This window comes from Vigna angularis, chromosome 1, assembly GCF_016808095.1.
Source record: "Vigna angularis cultivar LongXiaoDou No.4 chromosome 1, ASM1680809v1, whole genome shotgun sequence".
NCBI classification, from domain to species: Eukaryota; Viridiplantae; Streptophyta; class Magnoliopsida; order Fabales; family Fabaceae; genus Vigna; species Vigna angularis.
The window spans coordinates 27,215,767-27,242,847 of NC_068970.1; the positions used below are offsets into that span (position 1 = coordinate 27,215,767).

General features: G+C 32.8%; 1 protein-coding gene and 1 non-coding gene across 4 annotated transcripts; one reads left to right on the forward strand and one right to left on the reverse strand.

Moving 5' to 3' along the window:
* Positions 1-2,562: 2,562 nt before the first annotated feature.
* Positions 2,563-2,644, reverse strand: TRNAS-AGA (transfer RNA serine (anticodon AGA)). The gene has a single exon. It is a non-coding gene; the product is annotated as a tRNA-Ser (tRNA).
* Positions 2,645-2,715: 71 nt separating this feature from the next.
* Positions 2,716-4,749, forward strand: LOC108341755 (stress response protein NST1). 3 transcript variants are annotated; one of them, XM_017579401.2, is made up of 2 exons: positions 2,716-2,869; positions 2,969-4,749. In XM_017579401.2, exon 2 carries the CDS (start codon positions 3,123-3,125, stop codon positions 4,467-4,469), a length of 1,347 nt encoding a protein of 448 aa, XP_017434890.1. In that variant the 5' UTR covers positions 2,716-2,869; positions 2,969-3,122; the 3' UTR covers positions 4,470-4,749. The 3 variants fall into 3 exon arrangements, with proteins under 3 accessions (XP_017434890.1, XP_017434889.1, XP_017434891.1); XM_017579400.2 differs by having other exon boundaries at positions 2,717-2,869; positions 2,947-4,749; XM_017579402.2 differs by having other exon boundaries at positions 2,724-2,869; positions 3,026-4,749.
* The last annotated feature ends 22,332 nt before the right edge of the window (positions 4,750-27,081 follow it).

The window sequence follows — 27,081 nt, forward strand, 5'->3', positions numbered from 1 at the left end:
GATTTCTAAGTTATTTTAAACCTATTCCACTGAACCTATTACACACTGCTCACCACTCATATTTTCACATGCTCTCATTCCCAAACCAGAAATGACCAAACGTTCTACAACAGGCAAACCCCAGTCGAGTTCACATGTCTAGGCCAAACACATAATTTGAATACAATTCAATCAAACACACCATTATTCATACATGCAAGCGTCCACACATGAATTCCAAACACAGAAAAATATAATTAAATCATTAGCTTCCCTTACCTTGAATAAACTATGCACTTCCTAAGCTTCCACCACTTGACTAACCAACAACCACTTTCTAAATCAGCCTACTACAATTCCGATCGGTGAAAAAGGACCAACCAAAGGATTAAAAACAGAAACAAGTTCAGAGAGAGATAGATGAAGAACACATGCAAGCTGCACAGTGCTTGCATGTTCCAGAAAATACCGAAACTTAAAAAAAACGAATAAGTTTACTTACCCACTTCACACAACAACTAGATTGATGGAAAAGAACTTCTTGCCACCAAGGAAGAACTCTTAATGATGATCAAAAGAAGGAGAAAATGAGAATTTTTAGAGAGAAAAAGGAGAATTGTAGAAAGAAGGAAGAGAAACTCAGAAAGTTGGGAGAGAAGAGGTGCATGCAAAAGTGGTTCAACGTTTGAAAATTTTGCTTATATACTACCGTCAAAAACTGATCGGCCAATCAGCTACACACACCTGTCTTTCACTTTCTGAATTTTCTAAACCCTTTCACCTACACCTGGTTTCCACTCACAGCTGAAATTAATAGTTCTAACATTTTGTAATGATATTTCTTAATTAATAATTTCGTTTTTATATTTAGGCCTAAGGTTTATTTTTGTTTTCTATATATTTTTTATTTAATTGAGTTTTAATGTTTTTTTATTAGATTCAATTTGATTCATTAGGTTAAATTGACATTTGGAAGGTGTCATGTGTCAAACTAGATAAGTCATAAAGTATAAAATGACACATGACACATTTTAAACTAGGTTAACACCTATTTAATAAAAGAGATAAATTATTTTAAGAAAATCAGAAAATCACAATAAATCTTATTTAAATAATAAGAACTCAATTAAATAAAAAAATTATAGAAAATAAAATAAAACCTAAATATATAAACTAAATTACTAATTAATTTTTTTTTATTTGTAAAGTTGAAGTTGTTAAATAAACTCTAAGATGACTTCAAAAGATTGTATGAGAGACTTGTGTAACTATATCGAAATGTTCTAAACATTGTAACCTTGCAATGTAATTAAACTAAAACATCACTTGATAACAATCTACATGTTGCAAGACATACATTTAACATAACCTTGTAGAAAAAATTGCAAAAGTTTATCTCGAAATATATGCATTGATGCATTCTTTAAATTAGACTTAATATTTTTTAATATAATGTATTTTATTAGAAAATATTAATTTAGAATTATAAATATAAGTAATTATGTATTAAATTTTAAATTTTGAATAATTATGAATTAAATTTGAAGATTTAAACCTTTTAGAAGCAACAAACACAAAAAAAAAGTCAAGACTACATATAAAATTTATAAATTGTAGTGTAATGATTTTAAGTTATATCTTTTTTAGAAACATTATTTGTTGAATATGTAAATAAATTGAGTAATATGGGTCATTTGACATAATAAACAATTTATTAAGATAAGAACAAAGTAATAAGTATGTTTTGATAAGTTGATGTATAGAGCTATACATATGCAAGTAATTTGATTTTCATATTTACATTTATAATTTATTTTGGTTCCAATTCAACGAAAGAGATAAATTGAATCTTTTTTAAAAAAATTAAAAAATTATAATGAGTTTTTAAAAAATAATAAGAACTAATTAAGTAAAGAAAAGTTAGAAAATAAAATGAATATAAAAATCTAAATATATACATTATTAATTAAGTTTTTGTAAAGTTGGAGTTGTTAAATAAACTTGAAAATGGACTTTAAAAGATTGCATGAGACTTGTATAACTATTGGAATGTTCTAAATAATCTAGATGTTGCAAGACATACGTTTAACGAAACCATGTAGAAAAAATTGCACTGTGTAGATTAGACTTAATATTTTTAAATATAATGTATTTTATTATAAAATATTAACTTAGAATTTAAATATAAGTAACTATGAATTAAATTTGAAGATTTAAACTTTTTAGAAGCAACAAACACAAAAAAGCGTTATGACTGCATATAATTTTTTTATAAATTGTTGTGTAATGATTTTAAGTTATATATTTGTTAGGAGTATTATTTATTTAATATGTATATAAAGTAAGTCATTTTGCATAATAGATAATATATGAAGACGAGAATAAAATATTAAGTATGTTTTGATAAGTTGATGTATAAATTATATGTATATAAAAATATTTATAAATTTTTAATTAGTAAATTTTTATTATATATTTACATTTATTATTCACTTTTGTTTTAATATATTTTTCACTCAATTAAATTTTAAATATATAATATATTTTATTTTAAAGAATAATTTAGAATAACAAAACAAAAATCGTGAACAGCAGGATTCGAACCTGCGCGGGCTGAGCCCACATGATTTCTAGTCATGCCCGATAACCACTCCGGCATGTCCACTACTTTATTAAGTGATATCCAACTAATATATATAAAACTAATACTACAAAAATTTAGTATTATTCTGGAAACAAAATTGGCCGGAAAAACTTTGGTTGCAGCAGCTTTGGAATATAGCTTCTGGTCACTTCATTCTCCAGTGAGTTATTATTTGGATATTTTCTCGAGAAAAATTAACTTTTCCGGGAAAGTCAAGCCGCTCCTGTAATTCCAATTCCGAAAAGGGTAAGCGAGCTCCATCCTTCTTCTTTTTCATTTTTTTTTTAGATTTCGTAGAGGACATTCGATTAACTGATCACTAGGTTAAATTCGCGGATTGAAAAGGCGAAAAAAAAAAAATTAAAGCAACTTGCTCGATCTTGGCGTTCTCGATGCAATCAGATTCGCTATCGGAAAAGGTTTTGGTGCTGACGGAGGAGGAGGGGGAAGAAGAAGAGGAAGATTGCGCAAGCGTTAGCGTAGTGATTGTTGGTTCCCGATGATTCCTCCGAGGCGGAAGAAATGGACCGAGGCCGAGGAGAAAACCCTAATCGACAAGTACGGGGAGATGGTGGCGGACGGTTCGCTAGCGAAGATGCGGACTCGCGAGAAGAAGTTCAAGCCGATTGCTTGTCACGTGAATTCGGTGCACCACGTGCGCGATCCTGTGGCGTACCCTTGGCAGTGGAGTTGGAAGGACGTTTCGACGAAGGTGCAGAACATGAGGCACCAGTATCTACTGGTGAAGCAGAAGATCAAGAGGCCTGAGTTTTCGGGGTCCGGAGGAGGTGATTGTGATGATGGGAGTGAGTTTGATTGGGTGGAGGGGCTTACTCATTGGTCTAACTTTCTAAGGTACAAGGATGTGTTTGGGGATGTTGCACTTGTTGTTGGTGGTCATGGTGGCAATGAGTTGATGGCAATCGAGGATGGGGATCACGGGGATCACCATGGGGATCATGGGGATGGTTTTCTTGCTGGTGGTGGGGGGATGGACATGGTTGAGTTTGGGCAGATGGGTCATTCTGGGGATGGGGATTTTGGGGCTGCTATGGATGGTGTTGACAATGAGGTGATGGGATTGGGGTTTGAGTATGAGGCAGAGGAAGGGGAGGTGAATTACAATGGGAGTGGTCGGGAGAGGGAAGATGCGGCGGAGAATGGTTTTGTGTTTGAGGAGGAAGGGGAGGTGAATGGGTCAAGTTTGAAGAAGAGGAAGGTGGTAAAGGGGATGGAAAGGAAAGTGTGGCGGATTCTTGGTAACCAACTGGGGCAGTTAAGGGAAATGGAAGCGCGGTTTGAGCAGCGTGAGGTGGAGAGGGAGCGTGAGAGGCAGAGGAGGGAGAACTTGCGAGTGGAGCTTGATAAGCAGTGGGAGAAGAAACTGGAGGAGAGGGAAAAGGAGAGGGAGGAGAGGGACAAGGAAAGGGACAAGCTTAGGAGGCAGAGAATGGCGGAATGGGAAGCTATGGAGAAGGAAATTGAAGAGATGGAAAGAAAAAGAAGAGAGGAAGAATTGATTCATGAGAGGGAATGGGAGGAAAGAATGAATTGCAGGAGGCTAGAATGGAAGAAGAGGGTTGACGAGATGCTAAGCCAGCACCGAGCAGAAATGGGCCAGATGCAGACTCGGTTTCTTCATGAGCAACAAAATCTTACTAGCCAATTGCTTGGTCTATTCTCTCAATGGCCTGCCCAACCTGCTGGCCTATCTGATCATACGAGTGCCAGCAACCATTATCTTTCACAAATGATGCAAAATTTGCATCATGTGAATGGAATTGTTCATGGTGACACTAGGGTCGAGGGAGATAATCAAGAAGATCAATTCATTGTTGATGGATGATGTATCCCTCCTGCCATTTTGCGCATCTCTCTATGCTGGGGAATCCGGAAACATTTCTGTCACAAGAAGTGTCAAAAAAGTGCACATAACTGTTGAATGCATTTTTCATTGTACTTTCTTCAATTAAGTATGATTGTATACCTTGTAGTTTATAATATTTTAGTGTAACTAATTGATATAAATAATGCTCTTCATTTCTTGTTTTTCTCTGTACCAAACCAAGAAGCGGAGTGTAAAGGTAACGGTTGTTGTCCAATACATGTTTTAATGCTTCTATTCACACTTTATATAATTTGAAGCCTATAATATGTTCATGCATTTAAGGATTAATTTTCTTTTTGATTTTTAATGTGCTATTCAGCCCTTTATAATGCTTAATGAAACAGCAGATGATATCTAGACTTGTTCATCCTTTGTTACTGTTTCCTGTTACACTTTAACCGAGTTCATATCCTGTATTGTATCCAAATTTTAACCATAAGGAAATCTTGCCCTTGTTTAACCCTTGTGCATGTGTCAGATGTGTATTAAAGGGGTTCTCATAGAGTAATGAAATTGAGAGGTGTATTTAGATTTACATTTAATTGTCCTTTTCCTTCCTTACTTTTATACATAGTTAACTTGTACACTGCCATGTTCTCTTTGTAATCGTTAGTTACTGGTGTTCTTCATATTTGGATTTTCTTGTGTTGATTTCTAGTTTTGTTTTGCAAGATTATGGTGATGAGCCATGAATGAAGTTGATTGGTAACTTAACTAGAAACTTTTGTATAATATTTTTTAAATTGATATAGCTCATCTCGTCGTACCCTAACAGAAAATCCTATCTCAGCATTCACCCTTGTTATACCAATACCCAACCAAGTCAAGTGATTGGGGCTGACTATTAGCAAACAATACCTATTCATGACTATCTGTCCCGTCTACTGGAGTTTCACATTCTTTGCTAGTTGTTTAACTGCAAGACACAATTGTTTTATTTTACAGTTACTAACATCAACTATTGGTATCGACTTTTAACTTGCAACAATGTTTATCCCTGTTAAATGTTGCCTAATGATAACTTTTGGTCTTCTGTCATATTATCCTAACTTCCCTATACTTTTTGGGGTAGAAGTTTCCATTATTTTTAAAAGTATACACAAACGTGTCAGTTTGGGTAAAATTTCATAACAAGCATTTATTGATGAAGAAAATTCATTGAACTTTTTTCAAGAAGTTAGGCGAGAGAACTTGAACTTGTTAGAAAGTTGAGGTAAGTTAATTTTATATTAAAGTAACAAGTTATTTTATGTACATAGTTTCTTATGCAGGTAAAAATATATGCTGTTAACTTGTAATAAATGATAAAAATATACTAACTTCCAATTCCTAACCAGAATATAGTTTGCGAGAGCTCCACCTGAAGGCCGTGGTTATTATTTTGAGATCAGTTATGCATACTGAAAGCCCCACCAGAAGATTAAATAAATTTCTTTGGCTTTACAATTTTTGGTTGCGACAAGGGAATTCCGACAATTGGCCAGCTTTGTGGTGTTATTTTTTAACGAACTTTTTCATAAAGGATTTTTAAGAGAAAAAATAAATTAACTATTTTAGAAGTTAATTTAATTTATAGAAATTGTGTATAATTTATAAAAAAAACTTGGAGATAAACTAGTTTTAACCTCTGGGAATTTTATTTATTTTATTTTATAATTGTTTTCTTGAAATTCTTTTTGAAAAGGATGATTCTGGAAGGACTAACTGTCTTGTTATCTCTTGCTATGGTTGGCATTGTATTAGCATGAACGACACGCATGTCCATATAAAGCAGATTGATTTTCTGGGCAAACAGTGAGATTTATCTCTATTTCAAGAATTGAAGAAATAACCGCGACTGGTTTTGATTTATCTCTCTGACTGTTTGAAGAAGTTGAACAAAGCTCCCGATGCAGAGTGCAAATTTGGAGACAAAGTAGCAGGAGCAGCAGACACACATATACATACACTAAAGCAACTTTTTGGTAGCTTTTTAGGAATTTTTTTCAGGCCTTTTCAAAATATGTTGGAAATGTTTTTTTATACCTCAGCAGAGGAAAGGGAAAGGGGGAGTTACATACATTTTATTTTTTCTTTTCTGAAGCAATGGAATTCCCTTGACCTTTTTCTTAGTTCTCATCCTATTTTCCATCTTAACAATGACACAATATTAGTCTTTAGTAGCTTTATTCACTGCATTAACGTCTATTCTACTATTCTTTTGACTTGAGTTCAGCAATTAGTACAATTTCTTTATTCTTTAGTTTAGCTCAATCATTGTTTTTAAGTTTAACGTTCAACCCAGTTTCCTTGAGCAACTTCATTAAAGCTATTTTCCACTGAGTTCACTTTGAAACCGTTTCCACTATCAGGTTCTTATTCTAGCTAGTTGCTGTTTTTTTTTTCCATTTAGTGTGCTATTTTAATTTATTTAGTTAATCCCATGCTTGTTGTCCGATACAACAGTTTTTATCTTGCTTGCTGGTTCTTCATCCATGTTACTCTCGGATTTCGTTCATCTTTCCTAGTTATGCTTTGATCTCTTGTGTGTTCTCTTATGCTTGTTTACTTCTACTAAAGAAGCTCTAATCCAGTGTTTTCCAAGTTCTTAAACTTCATTTTCAGTCTATTGTTGCACTGGCCCGTGTTGAACACTGGGTTAGAGTAGTTGTTGTTGACATCTTCTTTTAATATTTCTTTTACACTTCAGTCTAAGCATGTATTTCATCCAGTCTGCATTGCACTTTACATATCAACTTTTCACTTTAACATTCTAATTTTAGTGATGTGCATGTTCATTGTTTTTCTCTTATGTTTGGTTTCATCTAATACTATTTCCCTCTAGTACTATTTCTCTCTTGAGTAGATTTCAGTTTTAAGTTATGCTCCTCTTTTATGGTGTAACCCACATTATCGTCATTTTAGATAAGATCACCGGAGACACCTAATTACGTTATATTTGATGTCTGAAGTAAAAATTATTCTTTTGGATTGTAACGATCTTCCAAATATGGTGAGTGTCTATCGGTTGGATGATTGAAATTTTTTACAATGGAGACAGTACATTCCAAGGATTCACAAGAGACATTCAAGACTAGATCACATAGATGGAGGAGGGCTAGGATCAGACAACACTCATTTTTCAATTTGGGACAATGAAGAGTCACTAATTATGACTTGGATGTAACATTCCATGATTCTTGCGATAAGTCGAAATTATATGTTTCATTCTTATGCCAAAGAGACATGGGATGATTTATAGAATACTTTAAAAAAGGATTTGGTTGCATGCTATGACATTGAAAGCATGATATTTAATACAAAATATGGCTCCCTTTTCGTATCAGAATATCACAAATCCTGAATGGACTTTGGATTGACTAATATCAGAACCAAACAATAAAGATGTGCAAAATAGATGCTGCCACACTTGCAGAAGCCATGGAAAAAGGAAAAATCTTAAAATTTCTCCATGGCTTGAATCATGAGTACGACCCAATCTGGGTACAAATCTTAGGAAGAGAAAAATTACCATCCATATCAGAAGTTTTTTTTATGGTAACAGGAGAAGAAACTCGGAGAGTTGTCGTGCTTGATGAGGGGATCTCCAACAAAGGCTTTGCCATGACAATAAAAAAGGGAGTCCATAAGGGAACAAATGCTGGAGGAAAGTTATTTGAAAAAGATACTCATGGGGACTATTGTTCATACTGTAAAAGATTTGGACATATCAAAGAAACATGCTTCAAACTCCATGGAAGAAATAATATTCTCGAGCTTATGGGAAACAATAAAAGGTCTACTTAAAGATGGGTAAATCATACTACCTCAGAACAGGAAGCCATCAATCAATCTAGTCATTCACAACCACTAGATCTTGAAATAAAGGCTTATAAGGAGGAACTCGAGTGCTTGAAACCAATGGTTGAATTAATGAGTGAGCCCTCTAGATCATGTACTTTGTCCATGAAAGGTAAGATTTGTCTCAATAATGTTGGTCATGTGTCTCAAGGTATTTGGATCATTGATTCAAGAGCAACTGATCATATGACACCTTTTCATGTGTCCAACTCATATGATAAAAGAAATAGAGAACAACTTAATATAGTTATGAATGGTTAGGGTACACCTATTTATGGCTCTTGGAATATAATTTTCAACTCATCTATTGTATTAAAGGATGTTTTACATATTCTACAATTAGCCAATAGTGTTATCTCTATGCAAAAACTTACAAAAGATTTAAATTGTTTAGTAACATTTTTCTTAACTTATTATGTTTTTCAGGACCTTGCCATAGGGAAGACGATTTTAGCTGCTAAGGATCAAAGTTGGTTGTATCTTTTGGAGTCTGATGACCAAAGCAAAACAAAAATCATGAGTCAACAAGATACATCTAAGACGTAGGAAAATTCCTAAATATGTTTGCATCATCAAAGGCTTGGACATCCTTTATTCAATCTTATCAAGTCCTTATTTCCCCATTTTGTTTACCAAGACGTCTGTTGAGTCTTTTAATTGTGATATTTGTTAGTTGTCAAAATACCATCGTGTATCTTATCCTATTAGTAATAAAAGAGTACTTCTCCATTTGATTTAATTCACTCTGATGTTTGAGGACCTGTCATAAAATCTATTTTTGGAGCCAAATGGTTTGCTACCTTTATGAATGATTGTACTTGTGTCATGTGGACAACCATATGAAAAATAAATCAGAAGTTTTTCAAATTTTTGTTAATTGTTTTCGTCTTGACCAAAATCAATTTGGAAAAAAATATCAAAAGAATCAGGTGATAATGGTATTAAATATATGAATCATGAATTTCTCAATTTTTTGTCTCATAATGGTATTGTTCATGAACTAACATGTGTAAACATCCCTCAACAAAATGTGGTTTTAGAAAGAAAGAATCGTCATCTTTTTGAAGTAAATAGAGCTCTCCTTTTTCAAATGTTTTTTCCAAAAATTTACTATGGAGAAGCTATGTTAACTGCCACATATATTAAATGGCATTAGTCCTATAGAGTCTCTATTGTCTTTTGTTCCTTCTTCTTCCCTAATAACGAGTCTACCTAGTCAAGTGTGTGGATGTATTATTTTTATTCACTCTCATCATCCTAATCGTAGTAAATTAGATCTCAAAGCTCTTAAATATGTCTTTATTGGGTATCGTTCTAATAAAAAAAGTATAAATGTTATCATCCTCATAGTTGTTGCGTCTTTATCACAATGAATGTCACCTTTCATGGAACATAATCATTTTATGTCAGTCCACCACTTCAAGGGGCGAAAACACTTGAAGTGGATGAACTCTCATTCTTGTCATTACTTTGTTTGTCTTTGCAATATGCCCAAGATCTTAGCAATGAAGCTACCATAGTCTACAATGAGGAAGAAGTGGAAGAAGACAAATTGTTTGGAAAAAAATATGAAAGAAGAACCACTTTGACTCTCGAGCAAGAAAAATTGCCTAATCCGAATGTGAGGATCCTTGAAGATATGAGTGGGAGGTAAGTATTACTAAGGATTTACCCATTGCATTATGAAAGGAAAGAAGATCATGTGCTAAATATCCTATTTCTCATTATGTTTGCACTAACAATATCTTTAATAAGCACAAAAGCTTTATTATTGCTATTGATGCCACAAAAATTTCTACCTCAATCTAGGAGGCCATGAAACTTGAACATTGGAATCAAACCATGGAAGAAGAGATGAATGCATTAGAAAGAAATTCAACTTGGGAGATTGTGTATAAGCCAAGAGACAAGAAGGAAGTAGGGTGTATATGGACATTCACAGCGAAACATAAAGCATATAGGACAATAGAAAAATATAAAGCTAGATTGGTGGCAAAAGGATATACCCAAACATATGGGATTGACTACGAGGAGACATTTGCCCTAGTGGCAAAGATGAATACAATTCGAGTTGTTCTCGCTTTGACTGCTTATTTTGGATGTGACTTACACCAGTTGGATCTAAAAAATGCCTTTCTTCATGGAAATCTAGAAGAGGAAGTGTACATGGAGATTCCCCCAGGTTTTGATGTGAAAAATGAAAGAAACAAGGTATGTCTCCAAAAGAAAGCATTGTATGGTCTTAAGTAATCCCCTAAAGCATGGTGTGGAAGATTTACAAAATTAATGGTTTCCTTGGAATATGGACAAAGCCAAGGAGATCATACTCTATTCATAAAACATTCTTGTATAGGTAAACTTACTATATTGCTTGTTTATGTGCATGCTATGATTATCGCAGAAGATGATGAAATAGAAAAATTGGCGTTAAAAGAAAAATTGGCAGCCCAATTTGAAATGAAATACCTACAAAAACTCAAATATTTTCTTAGAATAGAGGTTGCTTACTCTAAGAACAAAATTTTCATCTCCAAAAGGAAATATGTAAGTGATCTTCTCAAAGAAACAGGAAGCTGGGATGTAGAACCTTAATAGTTCCTATAGAACAAAACGAAAAAATTGGAAGTGAGGAAAATGCTCCTGTAGAGAAGGCCCCAATATGAGAGATTGGTAGGAAAATTGATTTATCTATCACACACAAGACTAGACATTGCTTATGTAGTTAGTGTAGTGAATCAATTTATGCATGACCCAAGAGAGAGACACATGTAAGCAGTTGACGAAAGAGGCTATTATTCAAAAGGGAAGATACATTGACTATGAAAATATATATATTGATGCTGACTATGCAAGTTCTATTACTGATAAAAAATCTACTGCTCGATATTGTGTGTTTCTTGGAGATAGTCTGCTAACGTGAAGAAGCAAAAAGCAAGATAAATTATCTCGTTCTAGTACAAAAGTTGAGTTCCAAGCTCTTGCTCAAGGAATGTGTGAAAGACTCTAGATTAAAATAATTTTGGATGACCTTAAAGTCAACGTGGATAACTCCATGCAACTACACTATGACAATAAGTCTGCCATGAACATAACCCATAATCCTATACAACATGACAAGACTAAATGCATTGAGATTGATGAACATTTCATCAAAGATAATATAGGGTAAGCCTTTGTTATTACAACTTATGTTCCTACCAAACTTCAGATAGTAAATATTTTTATAAAGGGCTCCCTCCAGGTAGATTGCAAGATCTTGTAGACAAGTTGAAAATGATTGATATTCGTTTACCAACTTGAGGGTTTATTTACGAACTTGAGGGTTCATTTAACAACTTGAGGAGAGTGTTGTAATAAGAGGAAATATCTATAAAATTTTCTTAATTAGATAAAATATCTATAGAATCTTCCTAATTAGAGAAAATCGGTGTATGATCTTCTAGATTATTTTTCAGTATATTGCTTTCTTATTTCCCTTTTTTAGAATATTAGATTGCTACAAATAGAGGTAATGATAATGTAATTAATATGAATTAAAATAATAAAATCATTTTATTTTTTAAGTCCTAGCCTTTTTCCTAAGGGTAATTGGATATCTAAGTCCTCATATAGAGGTCTTGAACTGGATTCAAGTTCGTGTACATTTGGAAATCAAAGGTTATTCAATGTATATTAAAGGATTAAGGGTAGTTACCTCAAGTAATGTTGGGTTGGATTGTTGGAAATGGACATATTATGGAATGACCTTTGTCTTTCTTGTATAAACCAGTTTTTTCCCAAATTTTACATCAACCCCATCTTGAGTGGATTTCGTGGGTTCCTTATCAGTTGTTACACTTTTAGTCCCTATTTCTGGTCCTAAACTTAAGCCAGGGAGCATAAAGGGATCATCTTCATTTCTGGAAGCTTCCCCCTAAAGATGATCTTGGTTGAAGTAACTTTTATGCTAAAAAAATGTGACATTTCTAGAAACAAATAATTTTTGGGATGGTGGGTGATAACATTTATGTCCCTTTTGTGTTGATGAGTATCCTATGAAAACACATTTTAATGCTCTAGGATCAAGTTTACCTCTATCACCATTGTGAACATTGACAAAAGAGACACACACAAATATTCTTGGAACAAGGTGGTTGGATGTGGACACATTAGAATAAAAAGTGGACAAAACCCGTGTGACACGAGTATAGTCATGTATAAAGGTAAAAAACCAACGGGCACCAGAAACATTTAGGACAGTTGAGGAACCCCACACATCAATATGAATTAAATGGAAGGAAAAGTGTTTGTATTATTACTAACTGGAAAAGGAACACGTTTATGCTTAACAAGCTCACACACTTCACAATTGAGACTTACCACATCTAATTTGCTAAAAAGGAAGGGAATGACGATTTTATGACCCTAAAGGAAGGATGTCCAAGGCAATATTGGTGTAGGAAGATCTTCTTCTTGTTGGTCTTTATTGAATTAAAGAAAAAAAGAGGTGTTGTTTTCCAAGTTTGGTGGCAGATTTGGATGATCCAAGTAATACAAGTCATTCCATTCTTTAGCATGTCCAATTGTTCTCCCTGTTGGTCTTTATTGAATTAGAGAAAAAAAAGGTGTTGTTTTCCAGGTTTGGTGGCAGATTTGGATGATCCAAATAATATAAGTCATTCCATTCTCTAGCATGTCCAATTGTTCTCCCTGAGTACTTGTTCTGTAGAATACAAACATTGTCATAAAAAATAACATTACATGAGAGATCTTGTATGATTTTTTTATAGAAATCAAACTAACAGACAATTTATGAATATGAAGAACATTTTTAAAGGTTATGGATGGACTTATTTTTAAGGGTTTATCATGTTCAAGTGAACCAATACAAACCTCAACAGAACCAACACAACTAGAGTTACAATCCCTACACCAACACCTACAACCTTGGCTATAAAGACCAACCAAACCTTAGATATGGACCAACACACATTGAGGAGTGGCAAGGAGCTACAAAAATATGCTCATAACAAAGGAAAACTCTATTAACCAAGAGGTGCAACAACAACTACCATCACAATAGGCATAACTAGTGTCATTGCCCTTCCCATCAAGAGTTACATCAACCTTTAAGAAAGTAAGGGATGAGAAAGAGTTAATGGATATCTTGAAGAAAGTGGAAATTAACATTTGACTGCTGGATGCAATCAAGTAACTCCCTAAGTATGTGGAATTTTTGAAGGAGCTATGCATATAGAAAAGGAAATGTGAATAACCAGGGCACTTTATTATCCCCTACATTATTAGGGAAATCACTATTGCTAATGTTCTACCAGATTTGGGAGCTTTTATCAATGTCATGCCAACTGCGATGTACCAAATGTTATTCCTTGGAGACTTAAAACCAACCAATATGGTGATCCAAATGGAAAAAGAAAAAGCAAAACTCAAACTTTGGAAGTGGTAGAAGATGTGTTGGTAAAAAGTAAATAGGGGTTAATTTTTCTAGTTGACTTCTACAATTCTCGATATGCATGATAATCATTCAATGCACCGAGAAGACACAACATCAATGAGACATGAGCTCAACTCACACATAAGGGATTGACACCACCTCGAACCCAAAACCTTAAGGTAATGAGTTTATGAGTCTTCATCCTTGTATGATGCTTAACTTTCTCATTTTTATTCAATGTGAAATTTAGACTCAAGCATTGTCTAATGCTTTAATTATTCCTCCATCATCTAATGACTATTACTCATCATATCGTTTACTCAATATAATTACACTCAACATCTAACTAGTGTATTGTACACCCTTTATCTATTCTATGTAAAATGCATCCAACGTTTATCTTGTGCAATTACATCTTTGTACCATCACTTATTCTAACTTTGCATTTCAAGCTAACTTTCAAACATAGCATCTAGCCAATTTAAACTACACACTTCATCTTCTTATATTTTGATACACATATCTTCTTATGCTTTCACAAACACAATCTTTTGATACATAACATTCCCACACACGAGTAGTATTTTGACCCCAAGTCCAGGCTCTACTTAGCCATATCGAAAATCACTGTGTATGTTCGACTAACTTAGACCACTTCTCGGATCCTCCCTTGAGTCTCTACTCAAGCTCAATAGTTTCAACCCCAACTCTAGCACCACTCAACCTTCTTGAGCTTCTTGCTCATCACCTCAGTGGTTTTGGCCCCAACCCACACATACACCAATAACTCTAATTCTCCATGGTATGAGTTCAGAACTATCTACCCCATTACTCGTTTAATGGTACCTTGTCTAGTGATCCACTAGATCACCACGTGTCAAATCGCTCTGGTTGTCTAATACACAAGGTCGTCTAATAGCCAAGTTGTCTAACAGTCCAAGTCGTCTAATGAACTAGGGTCATCTAATGAGTACCAAATTTGGTTTGACCCATCAGATTAACTCTTGTTCATTAGATACACTTTCACTCATGGTGTCTTGTTTAGCCTTACATTTAAAGGTGGTGCAATTACACAGATAAAAAAAAAAAATATTGCAAGATCGACAATGACATAAAAATTTGGTACTCTTGAAATGATTGAAAGTTAAGTTGAGTGGTTGAGAAACTTCCTATTAAATGTTCTATTAAGAATGAAACCAACCCTATTAGTGTCGATATATTATGATTTTTAGTCAATAATAATTGTAGCTGAAAACAAGTCTTATATCGAAAAAAAGATACACACAATTGAAACATGATTTGATAAAGTAGTTGCTAAGGAGTTAAAGAACTTTCATTGATTATATTAAGTTAAAATAAAATCTAACAAATCCTTTGATGAAACCCTTGAAGAGAAACACAAGTTTAGAAATATCAAGGGGAATGAAACTCAAGCCAACTAAAAATAAAAAAGTAATAAAAACCCTACTTTTATGATTCTAGATCCCACTAATAAGGTTCGTATAGGTAAAAATAAAGTCACTTGCTAGTTCTATTTACACTAAATTGATTTAAATCAATTTGGTGCATGCCTATAATATGTCAAAGTGTTAGATATTTCATTATTAGGATAACAAACTTTGTAGTTAAATTCCATGTCATATGAGGAATCTTAATTTTTAACAAAGTTTTTAGTGATTTTATAAATGATATATGATTTATAACATATAAGTAACAAAATAATATGTCAGTATTAAGTGAGACCGCTTGTATGAGATTTCTTTACAATATTTGTAGAACACTTGTAAGTAATAGACACATGACCTAATAAGTGTAACGCAATGATAATAACAAGAATTATGGGATATACTTTAATTAATTAACTCCTAATTTTTATTCATATAATTTATTACATAAACTACATCATGTAGGCTTGGTTTATAACTTTGTTATTTTTTGTTCTTTTGTAATATATGGATGATTGTTACAATTTGAGAATTCAAAAAAGGCACCGAATATTTCCTAGTTTATTTTCTTTCGAGGAGTTTGCATACCAAGACACTTTATATAGCTTGTAAGTGTATAAAAGTGATAGTGAATGTCACAAGTATGATGCTACGAGTCTCATTTAAACTTTTTGTGCATGTTTCAATTCAAACTCTTGCCAATTTCCCCTTGCGTGTGCGATGAAGAGGTCTAAGCCATTTGCTTTATTTATTTTTATCTTTTATTAATAATATAAATCCTTATCTTTTATTAATATGAATCTTTATCTGTTTTTCTATGAGCTATCTTGGTTCCATGTTTGTGGGATCTTGTCCTCCACATCTCACTTGTTGGACGTTGCATGTAGAGGTGTCATTTGAGCCCCTGGCCCATGGGTTGACCCTAACCCCTTCTAAAATCAAGCCCCAATTTTCTAGCCCCCTTAATAGGGGGCTTTTTAAAAGCCCCAACCCATAAAGCCCCACATAAAGTGGGTTGGGGTAGGGTTAGGATGGGGCTAGCCCCCAAACTAAATTAATTCACTTTTAATGTTTTTTTAGTTATTTCTTTTATTTACTTTACAAGTTCAATAATTTTCAAAATTTACATGATATTTAATATCTTTTTAATTAAATATAAATGTATAAATATTGATTTTATAAAAACTTATTTAAAATAATTTTTTAATTATAAGTATATTTTAAATATATAATTTTATTATTTTGGAAAGTTAAAAAAGAAAATTTTTATTATTATTTTTATTTAAAAGAAAATGAAAAAAATTTCAAAAAAGAAATTATAAAAGTAACACAGTTGAAAATTTGATTTTTCAATAATCGAATTCTGATATCTATATAAATATTTGAAATATTAATTATGGATAGATTTTAAATTCAAATCTACTGATTGGATGAATTTTTAATATATGTGTAAAATTTTTATTTTTTATAGTTTGTCATATAAAATTCTTTTGTTGAATGTTTTGTATAGATATATATACATTAAAAAATTAAACCACAAACTTTGTAAAGTTTAAAATTAATTTCACGTAATAAAATAACTAACTTTTTAGTGAAAATCCTTATTAGGCAAAATTCTTATGAATATCATATATGTTAGTATACAAGATCTAGATGTAATCCCAGTGGTTATAAAATCATATTTTTTTTCTAACCTTTTAAATTAAATTAATATTTTAAAATCATACTTATCTTTATCCAACAAAGATCATTTTTATTGAATTATTTATCATAATTGAGCCGATTGTAATAAAAAATAATTAAATAATAGATACAATATTTTTAAATAAATATAATATTATAATTTATAATACTAAAATTAAAATTATTATTGTATTTAATTATTAACATATAAAATAAATAAAAATTATAATAATTATAATAATAAATAAATTACATCAATGTCTCTTAATAAGAAACTAATAAAAAAGACAAATGAATATAATATAAAATATATGAAAAAGACATAAAAATATATAAATTGATGTAAATGACTAAATTATACGTTTCATAAATTTTTTTTAAAAGAATTATATAACTTTGTAAATAATAAATATTAATTTTATTAAATTTGGAAAATTAAAAAAGTTAAAAAGTTATTAAGTCAAAATTTTAACATGTTCACACCAATTAAAAATAATGTAATTTTGATCACAAATCTTAATCGAATGATATTGATTTAACCTAGTGACAAAATAGATTATCATCTATAAATAAATTCGTTAGTCTATCAAAATTTTACAAATTAAATCAAATTTTTTAACTTTTAAACCTATTTTATGTGGATATCTCTAAACCGTCAAATTTACAAACCAAAATTAAGAAACCAAAATTAAGATGAAAAAATTATCAAAACAAAATTTGAAAATTAAGGAATAATTGTATAAAAGCATTATTATTAAACTAATTAATATAGAAACAGTTATGAAGTAGAAAATTAATTTTATTGGTAAAAAAATATAATTATACATGAATCAATTATGGTTATAAGTTATTACTAACAAAGACAAAATGAAAGCTGGATAAAAAATACACATGATTTGTGATTACTTGTATGATGATATTGTTTCTGGACTTAAATTTTGGAAAAAGGAAAGCCCATGGGCTGGCCCTGGCCTATAGGGCTTTAGGGGTTTTTAGCCCTGTGGGCTTTTTTAATAAAGAGTTATTTTGGCCTTGTGGACTTTTTTGGCCCCAACCCACATGGGCTAGGGCCAAATCTTATTAAAGGGGCTCATTTGACAGCTCTAGTTGCATGGTAATGTTAGGGCGTTGGACGTTCTATGTTATCTTTGCACACATTACTTCATTCTCTTATGTAACGTTCACCCTTAGTTGGTGCAAGATACATGTCGGTAGTAGGAATGTGTAACTGTGTAGATCATGTTTGTTTTCTCAAGTAGTTTGAAGTAATGTGATTATTGAAATACCATCCATGAAGTTTCTTCTTGTACCAGAAAGACTTACATAACATTGCAGACAAGTCTCATCAATGCCCAAGAAAATAATTGTTTTCACTACAAAATCTTTTAAATTAACCAACAAAATAGTAAAAGGAATATATTTCAAATTGTGCATAATTTGTATTTATACTTATTATTTTGAATTATAAATTGGAACATAGTTAGAAATATAAATTGTTTCGTTGAAAAAGACAATTCCAAATTACATAAGAAAACGTGTTGGGAACTTGCTACTCGACCTAAAAAAAATTCATTCATTATTTGAACGGATGCTCGTTTAAAAAATATCTGTGGATATTTTACAACTTGCGGATGTCAGAGCGGCTGCAGCGGAATAGTTAGCGTGGAAACAAACCAAGAGGGGGGGTGAATTGGTTATATTCAAATATTATCCCTTTTTAATATTTTTCTCTTAATTTCTTACTAAGCAGATAATTAAAGTTAAATAACAGAGTAAGGGAAAGAGAAAAATTACACAGGTATTTTATCCTGGTTCAGATCACTAGGATCCTACGTCCAGTCGCTTATCTCAAACAAGATAAACCTTTTTCACTATCACAAAACTATTACAAATATTAGTCACACAGAAAAACAATTTGTAACAGTTTAGAAATTACCACCTCTCTTGAAACCACAAGAGATGAACTTACACCTCCTTTGAATCTTCACAAAGGATGATCACCTCCTTCGAATGCTTCACGAAGGATGATTCTCTTCCAGACACTTCCTCAGACACACCAAGGATGATCAAGCTATTCCTCTGTCACCGCAGTACCACTTCAGGACTTTGCAGACAAGAGTTTCCTTAGCTTCAGCAATTTCACAGAGTTCTCAAAAGAGTTCAGAGTACTTGAGCACAAGGGAAGAGTTGTTGTTGAGAGAAAATGAGAGTCTATTTATAGACTCATCAAAAGACTCTTCCATTTTTCGTTTTCAGCCTTTCTGACAGTGTTAATCGATTAGCTACAGTGGTTAATCGATTAACATCCCAACGGATACTTCAACGGCTCTTAAAAAACGGCTAGTTTTTCAAACGTTCACCTTGTTAATCGATTAACAGCCCTTGTTAATCGATTAACGCTAATCGATTAACATCCTCTGTTAATCGATTAGCACTGCACTGCTGGGCTTCTTCATGGCGCACTGGAACAATCGATTAACACCCTCTGTTAATCGATTAACGTTAATCGATTAACACCCTCTGTTAATCGATTAACACTGCACATAATTTTGCTTATGATTTATTTTTACATCACTTTTGAATACATACATGAAACTACTAATTTTCCTATGTTCATACAATTATTACAAAATATTTCAAGTCTACAAAGATCATTCTTCATGAGTCTTGATTGTTCTTGACTTGATTTGGACATCATCAAAACTTCATCTTCATCATTTTGCTAATAATCTCCCCCTTTTTGATGATGATCAAAACCTTCTTGTTTTAAAGCTTTTGGTAATAATCTGTATTTGAAATACAACTTAAGGAAGAAATAATTTGTTAGTGAACATAGAGATAATTTGAAGACTTTAAATATTTCTCCCCCTTTTTGATCATTATTAAAAAGTGATGTAGAAGTGCTCCCCCTAATTTGATTAGAAATTATACTCCCCCTTAATAAAAGCAAGTATGCATAGAAAGAATAAGAAAAGACCACATACATTTTATTGAATATTAAGATGCAAGCATACAAGGAAATATAAAGGGCACACACTAATAAAAGCATAGAAACATAAATTTCCTAGGGCTCATCATCGCTATCGGGTACATAGAGTTTTGCCAGTTTGTCATCAATCTCCTTAAGATGATTATCAATTGCATCATATCTAAGAGCATGATAAGCCATCATATCATCCATCCGTGATTGCTGCATAGAAGCCATATCTGCAATTTGTCTAGATATACTCTCTAGACTATATTCTTGGGGAGGATGGGATGGTCCAGCAACATTGGTTGGATGAGGCATAGGTATATCTTCATCTTCTTCAGCTGATGCATCATCTTCTGGTGCAATATCATCTGCAGCACGAACAAACAAATTTCCTTGTCGTATAAAGCCCATTTGATGCAAAGCTGATTCCTCAATTTCATGACTTCTTAAGACGGAGAGATGTTTCTCTCCCGTAACATCAACTCCTTTATACACACATATTAAGGAAATAAGGAGTGGATATGGAAGATGACCTCTATCATACCTCTTTGCCCGGACCATAGTGTCGGAGATGAGATCTGCCCAATTGATTTTGATATTTTGAGTAATGGCAGACATGAGCATGAGATCAATTTCAAAGCATTGGGCTAGGTTTGAGCCTCTTGGACACAACAACCATACAATAAGATAATGAAGAACCCTTTCCTCCATTCTAAGATTTCCTACAAGAAGATATCGCCTATTTGGTAGAGGTTGTTGAGGGTTGCGCATGAAAGAACGATATGCCAAAATTTTGTTAAAATCACCAAAGTCATTTGGCACATGCATGGTATTTTCTAAAATGGGAAGATGAGCAACATTTGTCCAAATGTCATTATCCAGAATGATATCTATCCCTTTTACACGAGTGTAAACAATACCATTTTGGGATTTTAGATTGTAGTAGAATACTCTTACCAAATCTGGATAATAATGCCCTTGAAGTTGCATTAGATGCTGGACGCCTTGCTCAATCAATTGCTGAGAAAATTGAAATTGATGTGTGGTGAACCAATTGAGATTTACAAATTTTTGACGAAGAATCTTGCGTTCTTTCCACATTTGTAGATATTCGTCATGCTTTCCATCATCGGAAATCCACCCATGAATGTTTGGACCACGTGCAAGAGGTGTGCTTTCCGATCCATAGCTTCTTCTTCTTCTTCTTCTTGATGGTTCAGCCATGAGAGTGTGAAAGAAGGTTTGGACAGCAAAAGAATGGAATTTGAGTGAAGAAAAGAAGTGAAATTGAGTTGGAGAAGGATGGGTAAAGTGAGTGGGTAAAAATGATGGATAGAATGGGTTTAAATAGGCCTACAAAGGACCCCCCAACGTTCAAAATTAAAAAATGACCGTTTATAGCCGTTTATAACGGCTAGATTCTGCAGAATTTACTGCAGGTTACCGTTGTTAATCGATTAACAGGGTGTGTTAATCGATTAACGTTAATCGATTAACAGGACATGTTAATCGATTAACAGACGCTGATTTCCGAAAATCAGCAAATTTGTCCCTTTGTCCAATTTTAAGATATTTTTAATATTCCTAAGTCTCTTCTAAGCTCATAGAATCTATCTTTAGGCAATGCTTTGGTGAAAATATCAGCTAATTGATGTTGGGTATCAATATATTCTATTTCACAATCTCCTTTTTGCACATGATCTCTAAGAAAGTGATGCCTAATCTCAATGTGCTTGGTTCTAGAGTGCATTATGGGATTCTTTGTAAGATTTATTACACTTGTATTATCACACTTAAGTGGAATATGATCTAAGTGAATGTCATAATCCTCTAATTGCTGTTTCATCCATAAAATTTGTGCACAACAATTTCCAGCAGCAATATATTCAGCCTCAGTTGTTGATAAGGCTACACAGGCTTGTTTCTTAGAATGCCAAGAAACTAAGGAACTACCTAGAAGATGACATGTTCCACTAGTGCTTTTTCTATCTATCTTACAACCTCCATAATCAGCATCTGAAAATCCTACAAGACTAGGTTCCGTTCCAGATGGATACCATAAACCAAATGATGCAGTTCCCTTAAGATATTTCAATATTCTTTTAACTGCAGTAAGGTGAGATTCTCTAGGACTAGATTGATACCTAGCACACACACAAACACTTTGCATAATATCTGGTCTACTAGCAGTGAGATATAGCAAAGAACCTATCATACATCTATATTTAGTTTGATTTACCTCTTTACCTGACTCATCTTTGTCAAGATAGCAAGAGGTTCCCATAGGAGTAGATGCTTCCTTTGCTTTGTCCATTTCAAACTTCTTAAGAATTTCTCTACAATACTTAGTTTGAGAAATGAACGTACCTTCTTTCATTTGCTTAATTTGAAGACCAAGGAAGAATGTTAATTCTCCCATCATAGACATTTCAAATTCACCCTGCATAGTCTTAGCAAATTCTTCACAAAGAGATTTATTAGTTGATCCAAAAATAATATCATCAACATATACTTGAATAATCAAAATATGTTTTCCGACTCTTTTAATAAACAAAGTGGAATCAACTTTTCCTCTATTAAAATCATTTTCTAAAAGAAAATTGCTAAGTCTTTCATACCAAGATCTAGGTGCTTGTTTTAAACCATAAAGTGCTTTCTTTAATTTATAGATGTGATTTGGAAATTTAGAATCTTCAAAACCGGGTGGTTGTTCAACATACACATCTTCTTTTATAAAACCATTTAGAAATGCACTTTTAACATCCATTTGAAATAATTTAAATTTCATTATAGATGCATAAGCAAGAAGTAGGCGTATTGCCTCTAACCTGGCAACTGGAGCATATGTCTCATCATAATCTATACCTTCTTCTTGACTATATCCTTGAGCCACAAGCCTAGCTTTATTCTTGGTGATGTTTCCATCTTCATCCAGTTTGTTTCTGAATACCCATTTTGTTCCAATTACTTGATGAGTATCTTCTCTAGGAATCAATTCCCAAACTTGATTTCTTTCAAACTGGTTGAGTTCTTCTTGCATTGCAATACACCATTGTTCATCTTGAAGAGCTTCCTTAATATTCTTAGGTTCTATCTGCGACATGAAAGCTACATTCATACAAAAATTAACTAAATTTCTTCTAGTGTTTACCCCTTTTGATATGTCGCCAATGATGTTGTCCAATGATAATCCTCTAGGTTGTTGCCATATTTTGTTTAGATCTTCATCATCTTGAGGATTATTCATTTTCTCTTCATTGGTTGTCTTTTGCAAGTCTTCATTTTCACCTGCATCTGATTCATCTGACTCAAGAGGTTTTACCTCAAGGTCCACAATTTCATCAAAGACAACATGCACAGATTCTTCTATGTCAAGTGTTTTCCGATTAAAAACTCTATAAGCTTTGCTAGTTAGAGAATATCCTAGAAAAATAGCTTCATCGGATTTGGAATCAAATTTTCCTAAATTTTGTTTTCCATTATTTAAGACAAAACATTTGCATCCAAAAATTCTTAAATGTGAAACATTTGGTTTTCTACCTTTAAAAAGTTCATAAGGAGTACATTTCAAAATAGGCCTAATAAGCATTCTATTCAATACATAACATGCAGTACTCACAGCATCAGCCCAAAATTGTTTAGGAACACTATATTCATTTAACATAGTTCTAGCAAGTTCCTCTAAGGATCTATTCTTTCTTTCTACAACTCCATTTTGTTGAGGAGTTCTAGGTGCAGAAAAATTATGAGAAATGCCATATTCTTCACAAAAAGTTTCAAAATATTCATTTTGAAATTCACCTCCATGGTCACTTCTAATAGCCTTTATTTTCAAATCCTTTTCATTTTGAACTAAATTTGCAAACTTTTTAAATTCTTTGAAAGCTTCACTTTTAAGAGTAAGAAAGAAAGTCCAAGTATATCTTGAATAATCATCCACAATAACTAAAGCATAATAATTTCCTCCAAAACTTTTTATCCTAGAGGGACCAAATAAATCCATGTGCAAAAGTTCTAAGGGTTTTTAACTAGAAACAACATTTTTCGAATGGAAAGATGATTTCACTTGTTTTCCCTTTTGACATGCATCACACAATTTATTTTTCACATATTTTAGTTTTGGTAAACCAATTACTAAGTCTTTAGAAATGAGTTTATTCAATTGTTGCATATGAATATGTGCAGCTCTTTTATGCCATAACCATGGATTTTCTTCTTTTACTACTAATCATGAAATATTCCTATTTGATGCATTTTCTAAATCAATCAAATAAATATTGTTATGCCTAATTCCTTTCAAAGCAATTTCAGAAGAATCATTTTTATAAATAGTGCAAGAATTTTGTTCGAAGGTTACCTTGAATCCTTTATCGCATAATTGACTAATGCTAATTAAGTTATGCTTTAATCCTTCCACATATAGCACGTCTTTGATCATCAAGGTATCTTCACTTCCAATATCTCCAATTCCAAGGATTTTTCCTTTGTTGTTATCACCATAGGTGACAAAGCCTCGTTCCTTTTTCCGGAAGCTTGTAAATTTCTTTTTATCTCCGGTCATGTGTTTTGAACATCCACTGTCAAGACACCACATATACTTCCTTGGTTTTGATAATTCCTACAACATAAAAAGAACAAGCTATTTAGGTACCCAACTACTTTGTATGGGTCCTTTGGGTTAGATTTAAGAAGATTAAAATCATTTTACAACCCAAGCATATCTACCACTTGGAACACCATAATGCTTAATTTTACATTTGTTTGATGTATGACCCTTTTTCATACAATAAAAGCATGATGCAACATTTGTGTTCCTATAAGTTGTTCCTTTTTGTACCCAAGTTCTACGGGTTCTATGATTATGTTTAATTTTAGGAACATACTTATTTTTAACATCCTTATTTTCATTAGTTTTACTACATTCTCCAGTGGTTGTATTTTCAGAAAAATATTTGAATTTTATGCAAGATTCACATTCATTATTAGCAACATATTTTTCTTTTTCATAATATAAAACTTTACTTTTTAAATTTCTAATTTCTTCCGCTTGATATAAAAATTTATTTTTCAAACTTCTGTTTTCTTCAGAGAAATTTGTAAATTCAGTTTTCAAATTATCATTTATTTTAGAGAAATTTTCAGAAGTAATTTTCAAATTTTTATTTTCTTCAAGAACATTTTCAAAATTTAATTTTATCTCTTTGAAATCCTTTTTCAATTTCTTATGAGCTATATCTAATTTTTCGGATTCTACTAATAAAGCAGCATAAGTATCATGCAATTCAGTTTCACTATCATATTGACTAGAATTATCTGAATCGTTAGATGTACTTACTTGGCTTCCAGAGTCATCGTCATCCGCCATTAGACATATGTTTGCTTCTTCATCAGAACTGCTCGAGTCAGAAATTGATTCGTTGTCATCGTCCCATGCGATGTATGCTTTCTTTTTCTTGAAGAACTTCTTTTCTTTCTTTTCTTCACCCTTCTTTTGATTTGGGCAGTCTGCTTTTAAGTGTCCTTTTTCTCCGCAACCATAGCATCTATAGTTTGAGGAAGATCCTTGATTTTCTCTCTTTTCATTTCTGAATCTTCCTTTACCTTTTGATTTCATGAACCTATTGAACCTCTTGATGAGTAAACTCAAATTTTCATCTTCTTCTGAGTCTTCATCTTCCATTTTGCTTTTGTTCTTTTCTACCTCAAATTTGAAGGCTAGAGTCTTTTTCTTAGTTTTTGCTTCTTCTTCATCTAGTCTTCCGAGGTCAAGTTCATGCTCTCTCAACTTTCCAAATAATGCAGCCATTGTCATTGTGTTGAGATTTTGTGACTCAGAAATTGCAGTCACTTTTGGTTGCCAAGACCTGTCTAAAGATTTCAAAATTTTAATATTAAGCTCATCAGTATCGAAAGACTTACCTAATCCAATAAGATGATTTACGATGTTGGTGAAGCGTTTCTGAACATCTACTATTGTTTCCCCTTGCTTCATCCTGAACATTTCGTATTCCTGGATTAATGTATTCTTTCTTGCTCTCTTAACATCATCTGTACCTTCATGGGTTACTCTAAGTACTTCCCACATTTCTTGTGCAGTTTTACAAATAGAAATCCTGTAAAACTCGTCAACAGTTAAAGCAGATGAAATAATATTACGAGCTTTTACATCATTACCAAATTTTCTCTTTTCTTCAGTAGTCCATTGGTCACGGGGCTTTGGTTCCTGCATATTGTTAGTTGGAACAAAAGGACCAGATGCAACAGCATCCCAAATATCTATATCAATAGATTCCATAAAAATTTGCATTCTTACCTTCCAGAATGCGTAATTTTCACCTGTGAATAGTGGTGGTCTATTGATAGAAGTACCCTCTGCAAAGGTTTGATGTGATCCCGCCATTTGAATGACTATCAAAGCAAGTTCTGATACCAATTGTCAGAGCGGCTGCAGCGGAATGGTTAGCGTGGAATAAACCAAGAGGGGGGGTGAATTGGTTATATTCAAATATTATCCCTTTTTAATATTTTTCTCTTAATTTCTTACTAAGCAGATAATTAAACTTAAATAACAGAGTAAGGGAAAGAGAAAAATTACACAGGTATTTTATCCTGGTTCAGATCACTAGGATCCTACGTCCAGTCGCTTATCTCAAACAAGATAAACCTTTTTCACTATCACAAAACTATTACAAATATTAGTCACACAGAAAAACAATTTGTAACAGTTTAGAAATTACCACCTCTCTTGAAACCACAAGAGATGAACTTACACCTCCTTTGAATCTTCACAAAGGATGATCACCTCCTTCGAATGCTTCACGAAGGATGATTCTCTTCCAGACACTTCCTCAGACACACCAAGGATGATCAAGCTATTCCTCTGTCACCGCAGTACCACTTCAGGACTTTGCAGACAAGAGTTTCCTTAGCTTCAGCAATTTCACAGAGTTCTCAAAAGAGTTCAGAGTACTTGAGCACAAGGGAAGAGTTGTTGTTGAGAGAAAATGAGAGTCTATTTATAGACTCATCAAAAGACTCTTCCATTTTTCGTTTTCAGCCTTTCTGACAGTGTTAATCGATTAGCTACAGTGGTTAATCGATTAACATCCCAACGGATACTTCAACGGCTCTTAAAAAACGGCTAGTTTTTCAAACGTTCACCTTGTTAATCGATTAACAGCCCTTGTTAATCGA